General features: G+C 46.6%; 1 protein-coding gene across 2 annotated transcripts in view; it reads left to right on the top strand.

Moving 5' to 3' along the window:
* LOC129835506 (collagen alpha-6(IV) chain-like) overlaps positions 1–24,191 on the top strand; it is a 243,804-nt gene that overhangs the window by 198,655 nt on the left and 20,958 nt on the right. For both annotated transcript variants that reach the window (XM_055901163.1, XM_055901162.1), the window contains exons 12-27: positions 1,076–1,165; positions 3,731–3,784; positions 3,938–4,000; positions 4,272–4,316; positions 4,488–4,541; positions 4,808–4,877; positions 4,979–5,086; positions 7,087–7,236; positions 9,231–9,329; positions 9,774–9,931; positions 10,131–10,313; positions 10,768–10,954; positions 16,310–16,381; positions 16,606–16,713; positions 17,753–17,971; positions 18,714–18,872. In XM_055901163.1, the coding sequence (XP_055757138.1) occupies positions 1,076–1,165; positions 3,731–3,784; positions 3,938–4,000; positions 4,272–4,316; positions 4,488–4,541; positions 4,808–4,877; positions 4,979–5,086; positions 7,087–7,236; positions 9,231–9,329; positions 9,774–9,931; positions 10,131–10,313; positions 10,768–10,954; positions 16,310–16,381; positions 16,606–16,713; positions 17,753–17,971; positions 18,714–18,872 (1,819 nt within the window). The remainder of the gene's footprint in view (positions 1–1,075; positions 1,166–3,730; positions 3,785–3,937; positions 4,001–4,271; positions 4,317–4,487; positions 4,542–4,807; positions 4,878–4,978; positions 5,087–7,086; positions 7,237–9,230; positions 9,330–9,773; positions 9,932–10,130; positions 10,314–10,767; positions 10,955–16,309; positions 16,382–16,605; positions 16,714–17,752; positions 17,972–18,713; positions 18,873–24,191) is intronic.

Genomic DNA, 24,191 nt, shown 5'->3' with positions numbered 1-24,191 from the left:
GCCCCCTCTGGTTTGTTCCATCTCAACAATTTGTAAGTCGCTCTGGATAAGAGCGTCTGCTAAATGACTTAAATGTAAATGTAAATTATTAAAATATCACCTTGTCTTGAATGGTGTTACAGTTTACCCCTGTTGTGTTTATTATTGCATGACAGTGCTGCCACTGGGACGACTGGAGCCCTACGGAGGCGACCATTTTGTTTCTTATTCTGAATCTGAACTCGTAACAAATCTGATTTAAAAATTATCGAGATCTAAAATGTTATTGGATGGAGTACAGTTGTCCTGTACCATTACAAAAACAACATGTTTCCTTACTGTTGGATGGCAGCTCAGAGATTATTCTGGAACTTTCCATCACCCCCATAATTTGATTTATGTATTGTCTGTAATAAGACTACCTTTAATTGGTAAAAACAGACAATTACATGTAGCATATCTATAACATTACCAACTAATAATATTCCTACTATATTGTATGATATTCCCCCAGTAAAATGCACTGTACTATATATTTCCAACCATATAATCTCTAAACTGTCATGTGGGTGGGCGGGCATGTCGTGGTCTGTGATTGGTGCTGGAATCACTTGCTCCTACTTCCTGTGTGGCTTTATTTCCCTTTATAGAAAGTTAATGTAGCCCAGCTCTCTCTTTTTCTCCCTCTGTTTCTCTGTCTCTCGTTCACTCCTTTCTCTCTTTCTTCTGATATTCAATCCCCTACTATCTCATCCCCTACTTCTCACTCTTTCGCTTTGAATCTCTCATCTTTCTCTTTTCCTCACTGTCTTCTTCTTTTATCACATCCCCGAACACTCTTTTTTTCTTTAATTTGTTCTCCATTTCTCTCTCTTTCCCGCGTGTCCTATTTCTCCCACATCCCTCTCTTTCTTCATCCCTCCTTATTCCCCCTCTCTCGCTGGTCCTTTCTCTCTCTTTCTCTCTCCACATCCCTCTCTTTCTATCTTTACCCCCCCCCCCCCTTCCCTTGCCTCTCAACATTCCAACCTCCTCATCCTCCGGTCTGATTGGCTGATAACGACTGACTGACAAGTGTTCTCCTCTGAATCACCAGGGCATCACGGGTCCACCCGGACCTCGAGGCGTGCCCGGCGACGAGCCTCTAGTAGGCTCATCTATTACCACTATCTACAAAGGAGAAAAGGTAACACAGACAGGAGCAGGAGGGTTGGGAGACGAGGGGGAGGAGGGGGGAGGAGGAGACTGAGGTAGGGGGGGGGGGGGGTCCAAAACACAGAACACTGGAGGAGGTGAGCGGTTAATGTTCACTGGTGATATGAGTCAATGCTGGGACTGATGTTGACTTGCCTCCATCTGGTCAAACTGATGTCCCTCTGCTTGTGGTGATGCTAATAACCAGCAGCTGTACTGTCAGCTGTGGATGACATAATGAATGATAGTGATACAGGTATTTGTGGATGACATAATGAATGATAGTGATACAGGTATTTGTGGATGACATAATGAATGATAGTGATATAGGTATTTGTGGATGACATAATGAATGATAGTGATACAGGTATTTGTGGATGACATAATGAATGATAGTGATACAGGTATTTGTGGATGGCATAATGAATGATAGTGATACAGGTATTTGTGGATGACATAATGAATGATAGTGATACAGGTATTTGTGGATGACATAATGAATGATAGTGATACAGGTATTTGTGGATGGCATAATGAATGATAGTGATACAGGTATTTGTGGATGACATAATGAATGATAGTGATACAGGTATTTGTGGATGACATAATGAATGATAGTGATACAGGTATTTGTGGATGGCATAATGAATGATAGTGATACAGGTATTTGTGGATGACATAATGAATGATAGTGATACAGGTATTTGTGGATGGCATAATGAATGATAGTGATACAGGTATTTGTGGATGACATAATGAATGATAGTGATACAGGTATTTGTGGATGGCATAATGAATGATAGTGATACAGGTATTTGTGGATGACATAATGAATGATAGTGATACAGGTATTTGTGGATGGCGTAATGAATGATAGTGATACAGGTATTTGTGGATGGCATAATGAATGATAGTGATACAGGTATTTGTGGATGACATAATGAATGATAGTGATACAGGTATTTGTGGATGACATAATGAATGATAGTGATACAGGTATTTGTGGATGACATAATGAATGATAGTGATACAGGTATTTGTGGATGGCTCTCTACTGTGTGAGTGACTGGCCTCTCATATCCCCCACCCCTCCCTCCCCTCACCCGCCAATCTCCACCTTGCCCTGAACCCGCCGCCCCCCCTACGCTACCACCCCTCCTAGGGTCACACACAGTCCGTACCTCCAACTACTCTACCCCCCCTCTAAATCAGCCCTCCACCCCCTCCTTCCAAACTCATCCGAAAACAACAACCAACCGCCGTCGCCGCCACCCAACCACACCTCCTCCCCTCCTCTCTCTCAACCCCCATCGTGTTGCCATGTAGAAACTCTCTCTTCCTTGGTTACCGTTACCCAGGGCGATGTGGGCCCGCAGGGAGACCCAGGCAGGCCCTTGGTCAATGGAGTGGTGGAGTTTGTGAGCTTTCCTAAAGGAGACAAAGGACCTGAGGTTTGTGATGAGAGAAACACAAGTTCAAAAGCTCCAGGGCTCCAGAAAGGAGGGCTGGGTAGCTGACCCGCTCTACCCCAGACTGAGGGCTCCATCCTGGCGTGGAGTCAAGCTGTGGTGGGGGGTGGAGGGTGGTTGTGATACTATACTGAACGTCGCCCCCACTTCACCTATAGCTGGCACCGTTGGCTCGCTGGCTGGCTCCTGGAGCCCCCTCTCTCCCTGGCCCATCCCCTCCCTCTATCCCCTCCCTCCCTCCCCCAGTGTCCCATCCCCTCTCTCTACCCCTCCCTCCCCAGTGGCCCATCCCCTCCCTCTATCCCCTCCCTCCCTCCCCCAGTGTCCCATCCCCTCCCTCTACCCCTCCCTCCCCAGTGTCCCATCCCCTCCCTCTATCCCCTCCCTCCCCAGTGTCCCATCCCCTCCCTCTATCCCCTCCCTCCCTCCCCCAGTGTCCCATCCCCTCCCTCTACCCCTCCCCCCCCCAGTGTCCCATCCCCTCCCTCTACCCCTCCCTCCCCCAGTGTCCCATGCTCTCCCTCTATCCCCCCCTCCCCCCCAGTGTCCCATGCTCTCCCTCTACCCCCCCCCCCCCCCCAGTGTCCCATCCCCTCCCTCTTCCCCTCCCTCCCCAGTGTCCCATCCTCTCCCTCTATCCCCTCCCTCCCCCCCAGTGTCCCATGCTCTCCCTCTATCCCCCCCTCCCCCCCAGTGTCCCATGCTCTCCCTCTACCCCCCCCCCCCCCCGTGTCCCATCCCCTCCCTCTACCCCTCCCTCCCCAGTGTCCCATCCTCTCCCTCTATCCCCTCCCCTCCCCCTCCCCAGTGTCCCCTGCTCTCCCTCTACCCTTCCCTCCCCCAGTGTCCCCTTCCCTCTCCCAGTGTCCCAACTATAATTGTTGTCATCCACAATGAAGCCTTTTTCCTCCCTTTTGCTTTATGATACTTTGATGTGTTTATTTTTGTTTTCCTGAAAGATGCCGTCTTGATTCTTCCTCCAGTGAGGACAGCCCGGGAGTTCCACTTCCTTTGGTTAACTCCTTTTATATATTTTCTCTCCTCTCGCTCTCTCTCTCTCTCTTCTCTCTCTCTCCCCTCTCTCCCAGGGGGAAGGGGGTTACAAAGGAGTACGTGGACCATCTGGTAGACCCGGCCCACCTGTAAGTGTGTCTGTCTTGTCTGTTGGGGACAATAAAGATTTATAGAATTGAATATCTCTTTGCTGGTCAAATGTAGTGCACTACTGGTGAACAGGTTGTCATTTAGGACGCAGTTGTATGTTATAAATGTTCGACTCATACGTCTGTTGTCAGGGTCCTTTTGGCTATCCTGGCGAGAAGGGAGAGAATGGAATTCTGGGGTATCCAGGGGGACGGGTAAGCTCCTCCCCTCCTTCTATGTCAGATTATCTGCTACCACCTCAGAGTCCCCATTATCTGTCCTTCCTCCCAAAGTGGGCACTTTTTTCCCTTCCCTTCACTGATTTGAAAGAAAATGATTGGTGTAAGAAATCTGGTGGAAACCCCCTCTATCCCAGGCCAAACTGTTTATTATTGTTACACACCCAGAGGGATGTTATGCTGTTTGGGATTCTGGACTCTAAACTATTCTCTGGCGGCCATCTTTTTTCTTCTTCTCACTTGGCAGGGTCCTCCTGGTTTTAATGGACCTCCCGGATCTCCAGGAAGACCGGTAGGACACACACACACACACACACACACACACACACACACACACACACACACACACACACACACACACACACACACACACACACACACACACACACACACACACACACACCTAAATTAAATTCATTCAGATGAATGAACCAATGAACTGATGCATCTCTCACCCACACAGGGATTCACAGGCAGTCCAGGGTTCCCCGGGCAACCAGGCTACAGTGGACCTAAGGTAAGACAAGTGAATGCATGACTGTGAAGCCCAACAGGAAGCCCAATTCTGATATATTGCCCAATTATTGGCAGAACGCTGTGACGCTGGCACTCCAGGGTTGATCTGATTGGTCAAAAGACAAATTAGTAGATAAAGATACGAATTGGGCAGCCCTTGTACGCAGTCTTGTTCTGAGAGGGTTTAGGGTTGAGTTACTAGGCACCAGTTTGCCAGCAGGGGGTGCTAAAGTGAACATATTTCGTTTTTCTCTGTTTGTCTTTCAGGGTGACCAGGGGGAACAGGGGCCTCCCGGACCCCCCATCTACGCAGACACACAAGGGTTGGCTGTTCAAGGTAACACACACACACAGACACACACACACATGCTATGTACTGTATCATGAAAATAATGAATTGTATTAATGATACCCACAATCCCCTCTGATTGGTTGCAGGAGCACCAGGTGACAACGGTATCGACGGCTTCCCCGGCCAACCAGGTGACGCTGGCACTCCAGGGTTTCCAGGACAACCAGGACGACCAGGCGACTCCTTCGGCGATGGTAACACCGAGACACATACACTATCTAGATGCATGCACACACACACATGCAAACACACGTACAGGCACGCAGACACACACACACACACATGCTTACAGGTAGATACACACATGCATACATGCACGCACACATAGCAGACACACAAACACACATGCTTACAGGTAGATACAAACATGCATACATGCACGCACACATAGCAGACACACACACACACACATGCTTACAGGTAGATACACACATGCATACATGCACGCACACATAGCAGACACACAAACACACATGCTTACAGGTAGATACACACATGCATACATGCACGCACACATAGTAGACACACACACACACACATGCTTACAGGTAGATACACACATGCATACATGCACGCACACATAGCAGACACACAAACACACATGCTTACAGGTAGATACACACATGCATACATGCACGCACACATAGCAGACACACACACACACATGCTTACAGGTAGATACACACATGCATACATGCACGCACACATAGCAGACACACAAACACACATGCTTACAGGTAGATACACACATGCATACATGCACGCACACATAGCAGACACACAAACACACATGCTTACAGGTAGATACACACATGCATACATGCATGCACACATAGCAGACACACAAACACCTCTGATTTCCACAAGACACAAAACTAAATACCTGCAAGATAAGTCAAACCTTCTTCTGTTCCATTTTGTACCCCGCCCTCTTTTCTCTTCTGTTGTCTTTTCTTCCATCCCTACTCCTCTCCTGTCATCTCCTCTCTCCTCTCCTCTCTCCTCCTCTCTCCTCTCCTCTCCTCTCTCCTCCTCTCTCCTCTCCTGTCATCTCCTCTCCTGTCATCTCCTCTCTCCTCTCTCCTCCTCTCTCCTCTCCTCTCCTCTCTCCTCCTCTCTCCTCCCCTGTAATCTCCTCTCCTGTCATCTCCTCTCTCCTCTCCTGTCATCTCCTCTCTCCTCTCCTGTCATCTCCTCTCTCCTCTCCTATCTCCTCTCCTGTCATCTCCTCTCTCCTCTCCTGTCATCTTCTCTCTCCTCTCCTGTCATCTCCTCTCTCCTCTCCTCTCTCCTCTCCTGTCATCTCCTCTCTCCTCTCCTCTCTCCTCTCCTGTCATCTCCTCTCTCCTCTCCTGTCATCTCCTCTCTCCTCTCCTCTCCTCTCTCCTCTCCTGTCATCTCCTCTCTCCTCTCCTCTCTCCTCTCCTGTCATCTCCTCTCTCCTCTCCTCTCTCCTCCTATCTCCTCCTCTCTCCTCTCCTGTCATCTCCTCTCTCCTCTCCTTTCTCCTCTCTCCTCCTCTCTCCTCCTCTCTCCTCTCCTGTCATCTCCACTCTCCTCTCCTGTCATCTCCTCTCTCCTCTCCTCTCTCCTCCTCTCTCCTCTCCTCTCTCCTCCTCTCCTCTCTCCTCTCCTATCTCCTCCTCTCTCCTCTCCTCTCTCCTCTCCTGTCATCTCCTCTCTCCTGTCATCTCCTCTCTCCTCTCTCCTCTCATCTCCTCTCTCCTCTCCTCTCTCCTCCTCTCTCCTCTCCTCTCTCCTCCTCTCTCCTCTCCTATCTCCTCCTCTCTCCTCTCCTCTCTCCTCTCCTGTCATCTCCTCTCTCCTCTCTCCTCTCATCTCCTCTCTCCTCTCCTCTCTCTTCTCCTCTCTCCTCTCCTCTCTCCTCCTCTCTCCTCTCCTCTCCTCTCTCCTCTCTCCTCTCCTCTCCTCCTCTCTTCCCATCTCCTCTTTCCTCTCCTCTCCTCCTCTCTCCTCTCCTCTCTCCTCCTCTCTCCTCTCCTCTCTCTTCTCCTCTCTCCTCCTCTCTCCTCTCCTCTCTCCTCTCCTCTCTCCTCATCTCTCCTCTCCTCTCTCCTCCTCTCTCCTCTCTCCTCTCCTCTCTCCTCCTCTCTCCTCTCTCCTCTCCTCTCCTCTCCTCTCTCCTCCTCTCTCCTCTCTCCTGCTCTCTCCTACTCTCTCTTCCATCTCCCAGGTCGAGGAGGCAGCCCAGGGTTCCCTGGTACCTTAGGGCCTAAGGGAGAGAGGGGTAACCCCGGCAGACAGAGCTACGGCCCTGAGGGCCTACCAGGAGGACAAGGCTTACCAGGACCCCCCGGACCTCCCGGGCCAACAGGCAGATCTGGTACGTTACGGCTTCCCAGCAACATAATCGAGTCCAACCAGAATTTTGCGATTCTGCGATCACAAAATGTTTTGAAAAATCAACAATCCCCTCCCCCTATTACTAAATGTTTTTACATCCCTCCAAATACATGTCACTATCATTAATATCACTATCATTCATTATGTCATCCACAAATACCTGTATCACTACCATTCATTATGTCATCCACAAATACCTGTATCACTACCATTCATTATGTCATCCACAAATATCTGTATCACTACCATTCATTATGTCATCCACAAATACCTATATCACTAACATTCATTATGTCATCCACAAATACCTGTATCACTACCATTCATTATGTCATCCACAAATACCTGTATCACTATCATTTATTATGTCATCCACAAATACCTGTATCACTCTCATTCATTATGTCATCCACAAATACCTGTATCACTCTCATTCATTATGTCATCCACAAATACCTGTATCACTCTCATTCATTATGTCATCCACAAATACCTGTATCACTATCATTCATTATGTCATCCACAAATACCTGTATCACTATCATTCATTATGTCATCCACAAATACCTGTATCACTATCATTCATTATGTCATCCACAAATACCTGTTTCAGGTTTGTTTTGTTTTGATATTTTAACCTGCGTGTCGTGATCGCGTTTGGTGTGGGTGGACAAAATTCCTTTATGCACTATGGCGCACGCGCACAGTTGGTTTGGGTTCCGTGTCAGGGCCAAACACTGTGCATTAGCATTCCGAAAAGGTAGTGGGTCCTACCACCAGGGTGGGGATATTGCTGTTACCATGGTAATATTCAGTCCACCAAAACAAACAAACCCAAAATAATACTACATCAAGTTTTCCACGCCAACTACATGTATGTGCATGGTTCTAATGTAAACTGACAGTCAGGACACTCCTTACTAACACCTGTAAGGGTAGCTGGTCACTCAAATCCAAGATGCTTTCTCACATTTCGCCACTAGGTGTCTCCCTCCCCACCTGAGCAGCAGGACCATAGATATACAGTAGAGTATGCGCATAGTGTTAATGGTATATAGATATATATTGCTCTGATATAGGGGAGAAAGCTATCTATGGCTTTTCTTTTATTACCTTTTTTGAACTAGGCAAGTCAGTTAAGATCACATTCTTATTTTCAATGAACAGATTTTTACCTTGTCAGTTCGGGGATTTGATCTTGCAACCTTTACGGTTCTTAGTCCAATGCTCTAACCACTAGGCTACCTGCCACCCCAGCTCTGACATAGGGGACAGAGATATATATTGCTCTGACATAGGGGACAGAGATATATATTGCTCTGACATAGGGGACAGAGATATATATTGCTCTGACGTAGGGGACAGATATATATATATATTGCTCTGACATAGTGGGCAGATATATACAGTGGGGCAAAAAAGTATTTAGTCAGCCACCAATTGTGCAAGTTCTCCCACTTAAAAAGATGAGAGAGGCCTGTAATTTTCATCATAGGTACACCTCAACTATGACAGACAAAATGAGAAAAAGAAATCCAGAAAATCACATTGTAGGATTTTTAATGAATTTATTTGCAAATTATGGTGGAAAATAAGTATTTGTTCTCAACTAGCCTACATGGTTAAATAAAGATGAAATAAATAAAATAAATGAAATTAAACTTTCACTGGGGATGGGGGGGACATACATTTTTTCCCTCCCAGTTTTATCATTGGAAAGTGATACAAAACGAGGTGGCGGTTTGCTTTAGGACCATGCGGACGCCTCCGAGCGGTCGGGTAGGCTGTTAGGAGTGTTTAAATAATAATAATTATGACATTCCCCCCCCCCCCCCACTTATAAACGAAAGTTGCGCCCCAGGTTTTGTCCAAAAGATTGACCAACCCATCATATTACATATGAGCTAACTAACAGACCAAATAAACTGAGTTTCTATGTGAGAGGTCAAGTTTGTGTGTGTGTGTGTGTTTCAGTCAACATCCAGCCCGGCAGGTTTGACAATCTACCAGGAGCGACAGGACGACCAGGAGGCCAGGGACCACCTGGAGCCAGCGGATACAAAGGACCCAAAGGTAAGACTTCCTGTTGCATGCACACACACACACACACACACACACACACACACACACACACACACACACACACACACACACACACACACACACACACACACTGTCCATATCCACCACACACACACACACACACACACTGTCCATATCCACACACACACCATATCAATCCACATCAACTGCACACGCACACACACACACACACACACACACACACACACACACACACACACACACACACACACACACACACACACACACACACACAGTACGTGTACAGGCATCTGTACAGCCGTTTTACACTATAACTCTCAAACCCAATTCCTTTCCAACACCTCTCTGGTGTATTGTGTTTTCATAAAGTTACAATTCAAAATGCCCGATGTCGGGACAATAAAGCTTTTCTACATTCTAAACTCCTTACCTCCATCTTCCTCTGTGGTCCAGGGGAACTGGGTGACTGTAACTGCCTGGGAGGAGGCACCACGGGTGGGGTGGGGGCACCGGGGGCTCCTGGGTCTGATGGAAGACCCGGGGCCTTCGGCAGGAAGGGTGAAAGCGGAGACCCAGGCATACCCGGTTTCGGAGGACAACCAGGAACACCTGTAAGTTTCCAGTGACCAAAATGTTCTCCAAATAAGTAACAGTATAATGCTGCTAATAATTACATTTATTCCCCAAAACATTAAGCAGTTGTCTACTCTCTTTCTTCTGTTCAATGTTTACAATTCTCAAACTATGATAGTGTCCATTAATGAGTTTACAAATCTGAGGTGATGATAACACCTCTTCTTCTCCCTTCAGGGCCGTGTTGGCGAGAGGGGTTTCTTCGGCCGTAAAGGAGAAAAGGGTGCCTCCTTCTACCCCTCGTTCAGCCGAGGGATCAAGGGTGAACTGGGGGCCCAGGGCCTTCGAGGGCCCCCTGGAAACATGGGCCGACCCGGGAGAGACGGACTTCCTGGGTCCCCCGGACAGCCTGGGCCTTCTGTGAGTCACACACACATACACACACACACACACACACACACACACACACATACATACATACATACACACACACACACACACACACACACACACACACACACACACACACACACACACACACACACACACACACACACACACACACACACACACACACATACATACATACATAGATATACACACACTACCATTCTTATGTGTCTGTGTCCAGTATAAAATAAGAGGTAGTTTGGCGAGCCAATGCTGCTAGCAGATACCCATAGACTTCCAGTCATTGGGCTAACGCTAGTTAGCAGTTGTGTTAGCGCTTGTTAGCAACTTCCTTCAAACTGCACACAGAGACATAACAATGGTTTCCACGAGTTCATCTGACTCTGGGGAAGTATATAAAGGGTCTCATTGCCAAAATCCCGAAGTATCCCTTTTAACAGACGTGATCCTCTCCTCGCCTCAGGCTGATGTTGATAGCTATGGGACCATTGGGGAGAGAGGATTCCCAGGGTTCTCAGGCGCCAAAGGTCGCGCCGGGGAACCTGGAGAGAACGGGATTGGCTACCAGGGTTCCATCGGCCCGCGTGGGTTTCCAGGCGACTCGGGCTTTGCGGGGTTACCAGGACAACCTGGTTTACCTGGCCCTCCAGGTATGTGCCACTGCGGACTCCCAATGAGGGGGAGTGGGGAGAACTATATAGTCCATAAAAACGGTCTAACAGATCGACTTTTGAGAATCACTCTTACTTCCCATTGTGTGAACAACACAACGTATTTCTGTACCACAGCCAACCATAAACTACAGGTACAAAGAAAAGCAGCCTAATTGGAACACACAGAACAATAAGGAGCCATTCTCACAGCTTGCTACATCTACACGGTTCTCCTCCCAACATTCTTTCTCTTTCAGGCAGTTGGTGGGTTTATTAATGGGTGCCATTAATGTGCTTATCCTTCCTCTAGCTAGCTGCTTAGTCGATTCACACAGATCAACGGTAATTCATTTGCTGTGATTACGCTACTACTGTCCTGTGATTCTTCAGTCTCAGAGGAGAGAGAAACTGATATGTTTTGGAAGAAAGGAATACAAGTTGGATGTTAATGTAATGATAATTTAGACTAAGTGTTCAGGAGACTGACAATACCTGATGACAATGACAGGAGTTCTGCTGAAACATTAGGATGTCCAAATATGGAATCCTGCTGAAACATTAGGATGTCCAAATATGGAATCCTGCTGAAACATTAGGATGTCCAAATATGGAATCCTGCTGAAACATTAGGATGTCCTAATATGGAGTCCTACTGTAACATTAGGATGTCCTAATATGGAGTCCTGCTGTAACATTAGGATGTCCAAATATGGAATCCTGCTGAAACATTAGGATGTCCTAATATGGAGTCCTACTGTAACATTAGGATATCCTAATATGGAGTCCTGCTATAACATTAGGATATCCTAATATGGAGTCCTGCTATAACATTAGGATGTCCTAATATGGAGTCCTACTGTAACATTAGGATATCCTAATATGGAGTCCTGCTATAACATTAGGATGTCCTAATATGGAGTCCTGCTATAACATTAGGATGTCCTAATATGGAGTCCTGCTGTAACATTAGGATATCCTAATATGGAGTCCTGCTGTAACATTAGGATGTCCTAATATGGAGTCCTGCTGTAACATTAGGATATCCTAATATGGAGTCCTGCTGAAGAATTAGGATTGCCTAATATGGAGTCCTGCTGTAACATTAGGATATCCTAATATGGAGTCCTGCTGAAGAATTAGGATTGCCTAATATGGACACCGTATTTATAAAAGCAATAAAGAAACACCATTGGACTCAAATGTTGCTAGCTAGCTGACTCTTCTCTGAGACTGAACAACACAAAACCCAACAGCTTTTTGCCACTCATATGAACGTGTGTGACTGTTGCTTAAGTTTTCTGACACAATAAAGCTAATGCTAAAACTTATTTTGAATATAATATGTTATTCTCTTCTGAAAGAGAGAGAAAAAGAGTGCAATGCAAATACATAAGTAATACCTTTTTGTTGTAGTTTAATTAAGTTACTATAAACAGTAGCTACATCATTTTGATAATATCACTTTCTCCCTCTATTTCTCTCCTCTTCCGGAAAACAATAAACTTGGCCCAACATCTCAGAATAATTTTTATTTTGGTTATGCCTTAACTGAATGAGCTGAATCTCTAACCTCTGATTTGCTGATTGTTTGATTTATGTATTTTAATTGGCTTATGCATTGATTGGCGTGACTATATGCAAATTACCTGAATGACCTTGATTGGCTTGTCTTCTACCGTCCTGTCCTCCCAGTAGCTCTCCCTGTCTCTCTTACTTTATTTCTCTCTCGCTTTCTTTATTTCTTTCTTCCTCCTCGTCTTCTCTCTATTTTCATCCCTCCATCTCTCTGATCCTGTGCATGTTTGTCTGACCAGGTGACAGCTGTGGGCAGGAGGGGTTTAATGACGCAGAGGGAGGTGAGAAGCTAAAGAGAACTGCCCTGGACAGAGAAACCCGAGCCCTAGATACAGTCTTTTAGGGCAACTCTGTTTGAGATTCAGAGTTTCAATGCAGCCATTTTGTCACTGGGAGTTCCAAGACAATAGGATTTCATTCTCAGATGGAATGTCATTGTTATGGAACGTGTTGGTGTCAAAACTGAGACACGGTACTGTACCTGTACCTGTGGCTCAGGAGATACTAGATAATCCAGTGGCCACTGTTTAATGAAACATCCCAACTGCTCATTTAAACCTTGTCATGGCACAGAAAGGAGACAGTGAATTTTTATTTACTCAACGTGTCCACCATTTGTTCATAATGTCACAGATGGAAGCTCCTCGTTGCCCCACATGATTGGGATTCCATTGTGCTTGACTCAGTTGATGATTGACACTTGATAATGGACATGTTGACCAGTGTTGAGTTCCCAGTAGCTCTTGTCCGGGGTGGCTAGCAACAGCAAGCCGCATGTAACGCCCTGGACCAGAGCTAAGTTCCGAGCTACATCTCTCTTACTCTGTCAGAAAATGGTTAGGAACCTAATGTTCCCATGGTTAGGAACCTAATGTTCCCATGGTTAGGAACCTAATGTTCCCATGGTTAGGAACCTAATGTTCCCATGGTTAGGAACCTAATGTTCCCATGGTTAGGAACCTAATGTTCCCATGGTTAGGAGCTTAATGTTCCCATGGTTAGGAACCTAATATTCCCATGGTTAGGAACCTAATGTTCCCATGGTTAGGAACCTAATGTTCCCATGGTTAGGGAACCTAATATTCCCATGGTTAGGAACGTAATGTTCCCATGGTTAGGAACCTAATGTTCCCATGGTTAGGAACCTAATGTTCCCATGGTTAGGAACCTAATGTTCCCATGGTTAGGAACCTAATATTCCCATGGTTAGGAACCTAATGTTCCCATGGTTAGGAACCTAATGTTCCCATGGTTAGGGAACCTAATATTCCCATGGTTAGGAACGTAATGTTCCCATGGTTAGGAACCTAATGTTCCCATGGTTAGGAACCTAATGTTCCCATGGTTAGGAACCTAATATTCCCATGGTTAGGAACCTAATGTTCCCATGGTTAGGAACGTAATGTTCCCATGGTTAGGAACCTAATGTTCCCATGGTTAGGGGCTTAATGTTCCCATGGTTAGGAACCTAATATTCCCATGGTTAAGAACCTAATGTTCCCATGGTTAGGAACCTAATGTTCGCATGGTTAGGAACCTAATGTTCGCATGGTTAGGAACCTAATGTTCCCATGGTTAGGAACCTAATGTTCCCATGGTTAGGAACCTAATGTTCCCATGGTTAGGAACCTAATGTTCCCATGGTTAGGAACCTAATGTTCCCATGGTTAGGGGCTTAATGTTCCCATGGTTAGGAACCTAATATTCCCATGGTTAGGAACCTAATGTTCCCATGGTTAGGAACCTAATATTCCCATGGTTAGGAACCTAATGTTCCCATGGTTAGGAACCTAATATTCCTATGGTTAGGAACCTAATATTCCCATGGTTAGGAACCTAATATTCCCATGGTTAGGAACCTAATATTCCCATGGTTAGGAACCTAATGTTCCCATGGTTAGGAACCGAATGTTCCCATGGTTAGGGGCTTAATGTTCCCATGGTTAGGAACCTAATATTCCCATGGTTAGGAACCTAATATTCCCATGGTTAGGAACCTAATATTCCCATGGTTAGGAACCTAAAGTTCCCATGGTTAGGGGCTTAATGTTCCCATGGTTAAGAACCTAATGTTCCAATGGTTAGGAACCTAATGTTCCCATGGTTAGGAACCTAATGTTCCCGTGTTTAAGAACCTAATGTTCCCATGGTTAGGAACCTAATGTTCCCATGGTTAGGAACCTAATGTTCCCATGGTTAGGAACCTAATGTTCCCATGGTTAGGAACCTAATGTTCCCATGGTTAGGAACCTAATGTTCCCATGGTTAGGAACCTAATGTTCCCATGGTTAAGGGCTTAATGTTCCCATGGTTAGGAACCTAATATTCCCATGGTTAGGAACCTAATGTTCCCATGGTTAGGAACCTAATGTTCCCATGGTTAGGAACCTAATGTTCCCATGGTTAGGAACCTAATGTTCCCATGGTTAGGAACTTAATGTTCCCATGGTTAGGAACCTAATGTTCCCATGGTTAGGAACCTAATGTTCCCATGGTTAGGAACCTAATGTTCCCATGGTTAGGAACCTAATGTTCCCATGGTTAGGAACCTAATGTTCCCGTGTTTAAGAACCTAATGTTCCCATGGTTAGGAACCTAATGTTCCCATGGTTAGGAACCTAATGTTCCCATGGTTAGGAACCTAATGTTCCCATGGTTAGGAACCTAATGTTCCCATGGTTAGGAACCTAATGTTCCCATGGTTAGGAACCTAATGTTCCCATGGTTAAGGGCTTAATGTTCCCATGGTTAGGAACCTAATATTCCCATGGTTAGGAACCTAATGTTCCCATGGTTAGGAACCTAATGTTCCCATGGTTAGGAACCTAATGTTCCCATGGTTAGGAACCTAATGTTCCCATGGTTAGGAACTTAATGTTCCCATGGTTAGGAACCTAATGTTCCCATGGTTAGGAACCTAATGTTCCCATGGTTAGGAACCTAATGTTCCCATGGTTAGGAACCTAATGTTCCCATGGTTAGGAACGTAATGTTCCCATGGTTAGGATCCTAATGTTCCAATGGTTAGGATCCTAATGTTCCCATGGTTAGGAACCTAATGTTCCCATGGTTAGGAACCTAATGTTCCCATGGTTAGGAACCTAATGTTCCCATGGTTAGGAACCTAATGTTCCCATGGTTAGGAACCTAATGTTCCCATGGTTAGGAACGTAATGTTCCCATGGTTAGGATCCTAATGTTCCCATGGTTAGGAACCTAATGTTCCCATGGTTAGGAACCTAATGTTCCCATGGTTAGGAGCTTTCAGTGGCAGTTAGCAGTGCACTACTTTACTCCTTCTGCTCCAATCAGAGTTGCTGGTGCATGCGTTAAGCTTTGCCTCTGCTAAGTGCTTAACCAAGAAGGAGGGGGGACTACGATGGGGGGGTAGCCAATCAGACCTTATGACATTATTGAAATAATACCAAAGAAAAGACATTCAGTTACTTACTAAATGTGAATCACTTTTAACAGGCCATAACTATTAACATTGGTTAAATCAATGACTTACTACTTTTAATCAACCCACTGACATTATATCCTCAATCTAACAGAATCATTATCACATCAATGCATATCCATAAACAAACATGAAGTCTTAACCAATAACAATAATGTGTTACAGTGATGACCAAATTGATGTATAAGCTAGACTGTACTATAATCTTCCAGTGGTATTGTACCAGTTTTACTGAGACACAGAGAGCTTTACTCCAGTCCTGTGTGTGTGTGTGTGTGTGTATGTGTGTTAACCGTGATCTGACTGACTGTTACTAGGGCTAACGCTACCATGTCGTCTACCTGGTGAGGATGGAATCCCCGGCTTCCCCGGAATACCTGGAAGACTAGGTAACATACAGACTTCATCACCATGGCAACACTTCCTGTTTTGTAATTTGACAATTATTTTTTACACAGAGGTCGACAATGTGTGTGTGTGTGTGTGTGTGTGTGTGTGTGTGTGTGTGTGTGTGTGTGTGTGTGTGTGTGTGTGTGTGTGTGTGTGTGTGTGTGTGTGTGTGTGTGTGTGTGTGTGTGTGTGCGCGTGTGCGCGTGTGCGCATGCGTGTGTAGGCCCCAAGGGCGAGCCAGGTTTCCCAGGTGGTCCCGGTCGGCCCGGTTTTGACGGAGGGAAGGGAGAGAGAGGAGACCCAGGTTACGGGGGCCAGCCTGGGCCACAAGGTAAAAACACAGCTATTGTTGCCCATCCTCTTTGACAATATCACCATTCACCACTCTTCCTTTCCAACATGACCATCTACTAACCATCTACTAACCATCTACTAACCATCTACTGACCCTCTACTGACCATCTACTGACCCTCTACTGACCATCTACTGACCATCTACTGATCATCTACTAACCATCTACTAACCATCTACTGACCATCTACTAACCATCTACTGACCATCTACTGACCATCTACTAACCATCTACTAACCATTTACTGACCATCTACTAACCATCTACTGACCCTCTACTAACCCTCTACTGACCATCTACTAACCATCTACTAACCATCTACTAACCATCTACTGACCATCTACTAACCATCTACTGATCATCTACTGACCCTCTACTGATCATTTACTGACCATCTACTAACCATCTACTGACCATCTACTAACCATCTACTGACCATCTACTGACCATCTACTAACCATCTACTGACCATCTACTAACCATCTACTGACCCTCTACTAACCATCTACTAACTATCTACTGATCATTTACTGATCATCTACTGACCCTCTACTAACCCTCTACTGACCATCTACTAACCATCTACTAACCATCTACTGACCATCAACTGACCATCTACTAACCATCTACTGACCCTCTACTAACCATCTACTGACCATCTACTGACCATCTACTGACCATCTACTAACCCTCTACTGACCCTCTACTGACCCTCTACTGACCATCTACTAACCATCTACTAACCATCTACTGACCATCTACTGACCACTGATATATATGGTCCATTGTTGATATTTATAGTATATGACTTCTGGTTAGACTGGCTCTTGTAATTGCTGCCAATTATTGACAATAAATAATTGCTGAATTAAACTGACTGAACTTTTCTATGACTTCCACTTAGTCTTTTGATTTCTGCCAACAACGAATGGCCTTTAGTGTCTGCTAAATGGCATAAATACTAGTGAAAGTAAAGATGTATGGAATTGAACCAGCTCTATCCTCCCTCCCTCCCAGGTTTCCCTGGCCCCAGAGGAGATGCGGGGGGCCCAGGTATCCCAGGCGAGGGTCGTCCAGGGGCCCCAGGGAAGAACGGGTTCCCGGGGCTACCGGGGGAGAAGGGCCGGCCGGGGGAGGTGCTGGGGTCCTCAACAGGTCTCCCTGGATCACCTGGGTTCCCAGGAGGACCAGGAGACAAGGGAGAGCCAGGAGCATCAGGACTTCCTGGAGGATCAGGTGGGTCTCAGCATGATAACTACCTAATCATCTAATGAATATCCCTTCAGGAACCAATAAAATATCTATGTAGCCAGCCATCTATCTATCTGTCTGTCTGTATCATGTTTGAAGGTAAGACCCAGATGCAGACAACGTCAAATTAACAACAGTTTAATAATCCAACAGGGGCAGGCAATAGACAGGTCTAGCCAGGCAGGGGTCAGTAAACCAGAGGTGGGGCAACGGTACCGGACGGCAGGCAGGCAGGCTCAGGGTCAGGGTCAGTCAGAGTGGTCAGGCACGCGGGCTCAGAGTCAGGACAGGCATGGGTCAAAACCAGGAGGGCGAGAAAAAGAGAGATTGGGGAAAAGCAGGAGCTGAGACAAAAAACGCTGGTTGACTTGACAAACAAGACGAAGTGCCACAGACAAACAGAAAACACAGGTATAAATACCCAGGGGATAATGGGGAAGATGGGCGACAGCTGGAAGGGGGTGGAGACAAGCACAAGGACAGGTGAAACAGATCAGGGTGTGACAGTTAGTCTATATGTCTGTCTGTCAGTCTGTCTCTCTATGAAAAATCTTTAAACTACCTACAACTTCAAAGGTTAAGTGAAGCCTTCATAAAGCCTTTAAAATGCCCACATAGATGCTTCACATATTATTTAGTGGGGATGTTTCTATGTGGCTCTGTCTATCTGTGCTGTATGTTCCTGTGGGTCCTGGTGTATCTTACCTTATGTCCCGTATTATCCCAGGTTTTGATGGTCGGTCGGGCATTCCCGGAACTAAGGGTGAGCGCGGTACGGATGGCTACCCCGGAGCTCTAGGTCTTCCCGGACTTCCTGGAGACAGAGGCAATGGATTTCCCGGTCCTGCTGGACCAGCCGGAAGCAAAGGATTACCCGGATCTCCAGGTGAGAGTCGGAACTCAGAACGCTGACTAATTGAAACCCAGTAGGAATTTTGTCCAGAATTTAGGGAATGTTTGGGAATGTTGTCATTAATTAATTGAATCCATTTATTCCAGCTCCCAGATATCTCATACTTGTTGTTTTTCCTTTTAGCCCACAGAGAAAACACACACAGACTCCCTCCTCCTTTTAGCCCACAGAGAGAACATACAGAGACTCTCTCCTCCTTTTAGCCCATAGAGAGAACACACAGACTCTCTCCTCCTTTTTGCCCACAGAGAGAACACACAGAGACTCCCTCCTCCTTTTAGCCCATAGAGAGAACACACAGACTCTCTCCTCCTTTTTGCCCACAGAGAGAACACACAGAGACTCCCTCCTCCTTTTAGCCCACAGAGAGAACACACAGACTCCCTCCTCCTTTTAGCCCACAGAGAGAACACACAGACTCCCTCCTCCTTTTAGCCCACAGAGAGAACACAGAGACTCCCTCCTCCTTTTAGCCCACAGAGAGAACACAGAGACTCCCTCCTCCTTTTAGCCCACAGAGAGAACATACAGAAACTCCCTCCTCCTTTTAGCCCACAGAGAAAACACACAGAGACTCCCTCCTCCTTTTAGCCCCCAGAGAAAACACACAGAGACTCCCTCCTCCTTTTAGCCCCCAGAGAAAACACACAGAGACTCCCTCCTCCTTTTAGCCCCCAGAGAAAACACACAGACTCTCTCCTCCTTTTAGCCCACAGAGAGAACACAGACTCTCTCCTCCTTTTAGCCCACAGAGAGAACACAGACTCTCTCCTCCTTTTAGCCCACAGAGAGAACACACAGAGACTCCTCCTTTTAGCCCACAGAGAGAACACACAGAGACTCTCTCCTCCTTCATGCATTTGTTGATTGTGAAGGCTCCCCACCGATCCTCTCCTTTATTGATATGTTCTCTCTATTTCCCGACCTTCAGTTTGTTTGCCTGTGAATCCACGAGTTGCCTGTTTGTGATCTCCATCACCAAAAGCATCTCTTCTCACCCTCTTTCTCTCTGCACCATCATCTCCATCCATCCTATCATCCCTCCATCCCTCTCTTTTTGTTGTTGGGTCTCTCCCTAGGCTGTCAAGGTGAGCTACTCCCTTCCCTTCATCCCTCCATCCCTCACTCCACTCTGCCCATCTCACCACCTCTCAATGCTCCTTTGGAATTTCACATTTTAGAACAACCTGCTTCTAGAACTACCGACTGATCTAAACCCAGAGCATTTGAGTCCAAATAAAGATATGGGAAAAAATTGTAGTTTGAAACCCTAACTGAACTTAACTAAAGCAGGTGTCTGTGTCGCTGTAACATTGATAAGCTTGTGTGAACCCTTGACCCCATCTTAGCTATCCAACCCACTCACCTCAAACTTCGAGCCTAGAAGCCTGTTCGAGAAAACCGCAACCATAGAGGGCTTTCTAGAAACTTCTAGAAGAGATCAACCACAGAAGGCTTTCTAGAAACTTCTAGAAGAGATCAACCACAGAAGGCTTTCTAGAAACTTCTAGAAGACAGCAACCACAGAAGGCTTTCTAGAAACTTCTAGAAGAGATCAACCACAGAAGGCTTTCTAGAAACTTCTAGAAGAGATCAACCACAGAAGGCTTTCTAGAAACTTCTAGAAGAGATCAACCACAGAAGGCTTTCTAGAAACTTCTAGAAGAGATCAACCACAGAAGGCTTTCTAGAAACTTCTAGAAGAGATCAACCACAGAAGGCTTTCTAGAAACTTCTAGAAGAGATCAACCACAGAAGGCTGTTCTAGAAACTTCTAGAAGACAGCAACCATAGAAGGCTTTCTAGAAACTTCTAGAAGACAGCAACCATAGAAGGCTGTTCTAGAAACTTCTAGAAGACAGCAACCATAGAAGGCTTTCTGGAGTGTATTTGTTATGTGTTTGAGCTATCTAATTTTACTCTGGAATTGCACTTGAGTAATCAGTATATTTTATCATAAACATTGGCATGATCATTTTTCATCCCTTGATAAGATATTTTACTGGTTACATTCAAATATGTTAACCAGAGGTAATACTTTATACCCATGTGCCTATTCTACCTTTTCATGTATTAATTCAGCAACCTGAACCCTTATTTGAAATTGCATCTTAAACTACGACAGGAAAGAATGTAACTGAACATGCCTTGTCGGCTCATACTATATGTTTCATTCTGAATTGTCAAAATCCTTTTAATTGTAATTTTGATACTGCATATTACAATAGTACTGCTTATGGACTGCAAGGTAAGTTGTGTTTCTGACAGCAGGGGTAAATTGTATACAATGTTATATTAATGCAATGTTTCTATATTTGTATTTATCAGCATTTCTCCCTCCCTTTTTGAATTTCATTGAATGTACTCCTTTGATTCCCAGAGGAAAGTGTTATGCCTGACTGCGTCTTCTCGATCCCCACCCAGAGGAAAGTGTTATGTCTGACTGTCTTCTCGATCCCCACCCAGAGGAAAGTGTTATGCCTGACTGCGTCCTCTCGATCCCCACCCAGAGGAAAGTGTTATGCCTGACTGTGTCTTCTCGATCCCCACCCAGAGGAAAGTGTTATGCCTGACTGTCTTCTCGATCCCCACCCAAAGGAAAGTGTTATGCCTGACTGTGTCTTCTCGATCCCCACCCAGAGGAAAGTGTTATGCCTGACTGTGTCCTCTCGATCCCCACCCAGAGGAAAGTGTTATGCCTGACTGTGTCCTCTCGATCCCCACCCAGAGGAAAGTGTTATGCCTGACTGTCTTCTCGATCCCCACCCAGAGGAAAGTGTTATGTCTGACTGCGTCCTCTCGATCCCCACCCAGAGGAAAGTGTTATGCCTGACTGTGTCCTCTCGATCCCCACCCAGAGGAAAGTGTTATGCCTGACTGTGTCCTCTCGATCCCCACCCAGAGGAAAGTGTTATGCCTGACCGCGTCCTCTCGATCCCCACCCAGAGGAAAGTGTTATGCCTGACTGTCTTCTCGATCCCCACCCAGAGGAAAGTGTTATGTCTGACTGTCTTCTCGATCCCCACCCAGAGGAAAGTGTTATGCCTGACTGCGTCCTCTCGATCCCCACCCAGAGGAAAGTGTTATGTCTGACTGTCTTCTCGATCCCCACCCAGAGGAAAGTGTTATGCCTGACTGTGTCTTCTCGATCCCCACCCAGAGGAAAGTGTTATGCCTGACTGTGTCCTCTCGATCCCCACCCAGAGGAAAGTGTTATGCCTGACTGTGTCCTCTCGATCCCCACCCAGAGGAAAGTGTTATGCCTGACCGCGTCCTCTCGATCCCCACCCAGAGGAAAGTGTTATGCCTGACTGTGTCTTCTCGATCCCCACCCAGAGGAAAGTGTTATGCCTGACTGTGTCCTCTCGATCCCCACCCAGAGGAAAGTGTTATGCCTGACTGTGTCCTCTCGATCCCCACCCAGAGGAAAGTGTTATGCCTGACCGCGTCCTCTCGATCCCCACCCAGAGGAAAGTGTTATGCCTGACTGTCTTCTCGATCCCCACCCAGAGGAAAGTGTTATGTCTGACTGTCTTCTCGATCCCCACCCAGAGGAAAGTGTTATGTCTGACTGCGTCCTCTCGATCCCCACCCAGAGGAAAGTGTTATGTCTGACTGTCTTCTCGATCCCCACCCAGAGGAAAGTGTTATGTCTGACTGTCTTCTCGATCCCCACCCAGAGGAAAGTGTTATGTCTGACTGCGTCCTCTCGATCCCCACCCAGAGGAAAGAGTTATGTCTGACTGTCTTCTCGATCCCCACCCAGAGGAAAGTGTTATGTCTGACTGTCTTCTCGATCCCCACCCAGAGGAAAGTGTTATGTCTGACTGCGTCCTCTCGATCCCCACCCAGAGGAAAGTGTTATGTCTGACTGTCTTCTCGATCCCCACCCAGAGGAAAGTGTTATGCCTGACTGTCTTCTCGATCCCCACCCAGAGGAAAGTGTTATGTCTGACTGTCTTCTCGATCCCCACCCAGAGGAAAGTGTTATGCCTGACTGTGTCTTCTCGATCCCCACCCAGAGGAAAGTGTTATGCCTGACTGCGTCCTCTCGATCCCCACCCAGAGGAAAGTGTTATGTCTGACTGTCTTCTCGATCCCCACCCAGAGGAAAGTGTTATGTCTGACTGTCTTCTCGATCCCCACCCAGAGGAAAGTGTTATGTTTGACTGCGTCCTCTCGATCCCCACCCAGAGGAAAGTGTTATGCCTGACTGTGTCCTCTCGATCCCCACCCAGAGGAAAGTGTTATGCCTGACCGCGTCCTCTCGATCCCCACCCAGAGGAAAGTGTTATGTCTGACTGTCTTCTCGATCCCCACCCAGAGGAAAGTGTTATGCCTGACTGCGTCCTCTCGATCCCCACCCAGAGGAAAGTGTTATGTCTGACTGTCTTCTCGATCCCCACCCAGAGGAAAGTGTTATGCCTGACTGTGTCTTCTCGATCCCCACCCAGAGGAAAGTGTTATGCCTGACTGCGTCCTCTCGATCCCCACCCAGAGGAAAGTGTTGTGCCTGACTGCGTCCTCTCGATCCCCACCCAGAGGAAAGTGTTATGCCTGACTGTGTCTTCTCGATCCCCACCCAGAGGAAAGTGTTATGCCTGACTGTCTTCTCGATCCCCACCCAGAGGAAAGTGTTATGCCTGACTGTGTCCTCTCGATCCCCACCCAGAGGAAAGTGCTATGCCTGACTGTCTTCTCGATCCCCACCCAGAGGAAAGTGTTATGTCTGACTGTGTCCTCTCGATCCCCACCCAGAGGAAAGTGTTATGCCTGACTGCGTCCTCTCGATCCCCACCCAGAGGAAAGTGTTATGTCTGACTGTCTTCTCGATCCCCACCCAGAGGAAAGTGTTATGCCTGACTGTCTTCTCGATCCCCACCCAGAGGAAAGTGTTATGCCTGACTGTGTCCTCTCGATCCCCACCCAGAGGAAAGTGCTATGCCTGACTGTCTTCTCGATCCCCACCCAGAGGAAAGTGTTATGTCTGACTGTGTCCTCTCGATCCCCACCCAGAGGAAAGTGTTATGCCTGACTGCGTCCTCTCGATCCCCACCCAGAGGAAAGTGTTATGTCTGACTGTCCTCTCGATCCCCACCCAGAGGAAAGTGTTATGCCTGACTGTCTTCTCGATCCCCACCCAGAGGAAAGTGTTATGCCTGACTGCGTCCTCTCGATCCCCACCCAGAGGAAAGTGTTATGCCTGACTGTCTTCTCGATCCCCACCCAGAGGAAAGTGTTATGCCTGACTGTGTCCTCTCGATCCCCACCCAGAGGAAAGTGTTATGCCTG

Source organism: Salvelinus fontinalis, chromosome 36 (assembly GCF_029448725.1).
Source record: "Salvelinus fontinalis isolate EN_2023a chromosome 36, ASM2944872v1, whole genome shotgun sequence".
NCBI lineage: Eukaryota > Metazoa > Chordata > Actinopteri > Salmoniformes > Salmonidae > Salvelinus > Salvelinus fontinalis.
Note: the sequence above shows the minus strand (reverse complement) of the source record. Positions and strands in the feature narration are given on the sequence as shown.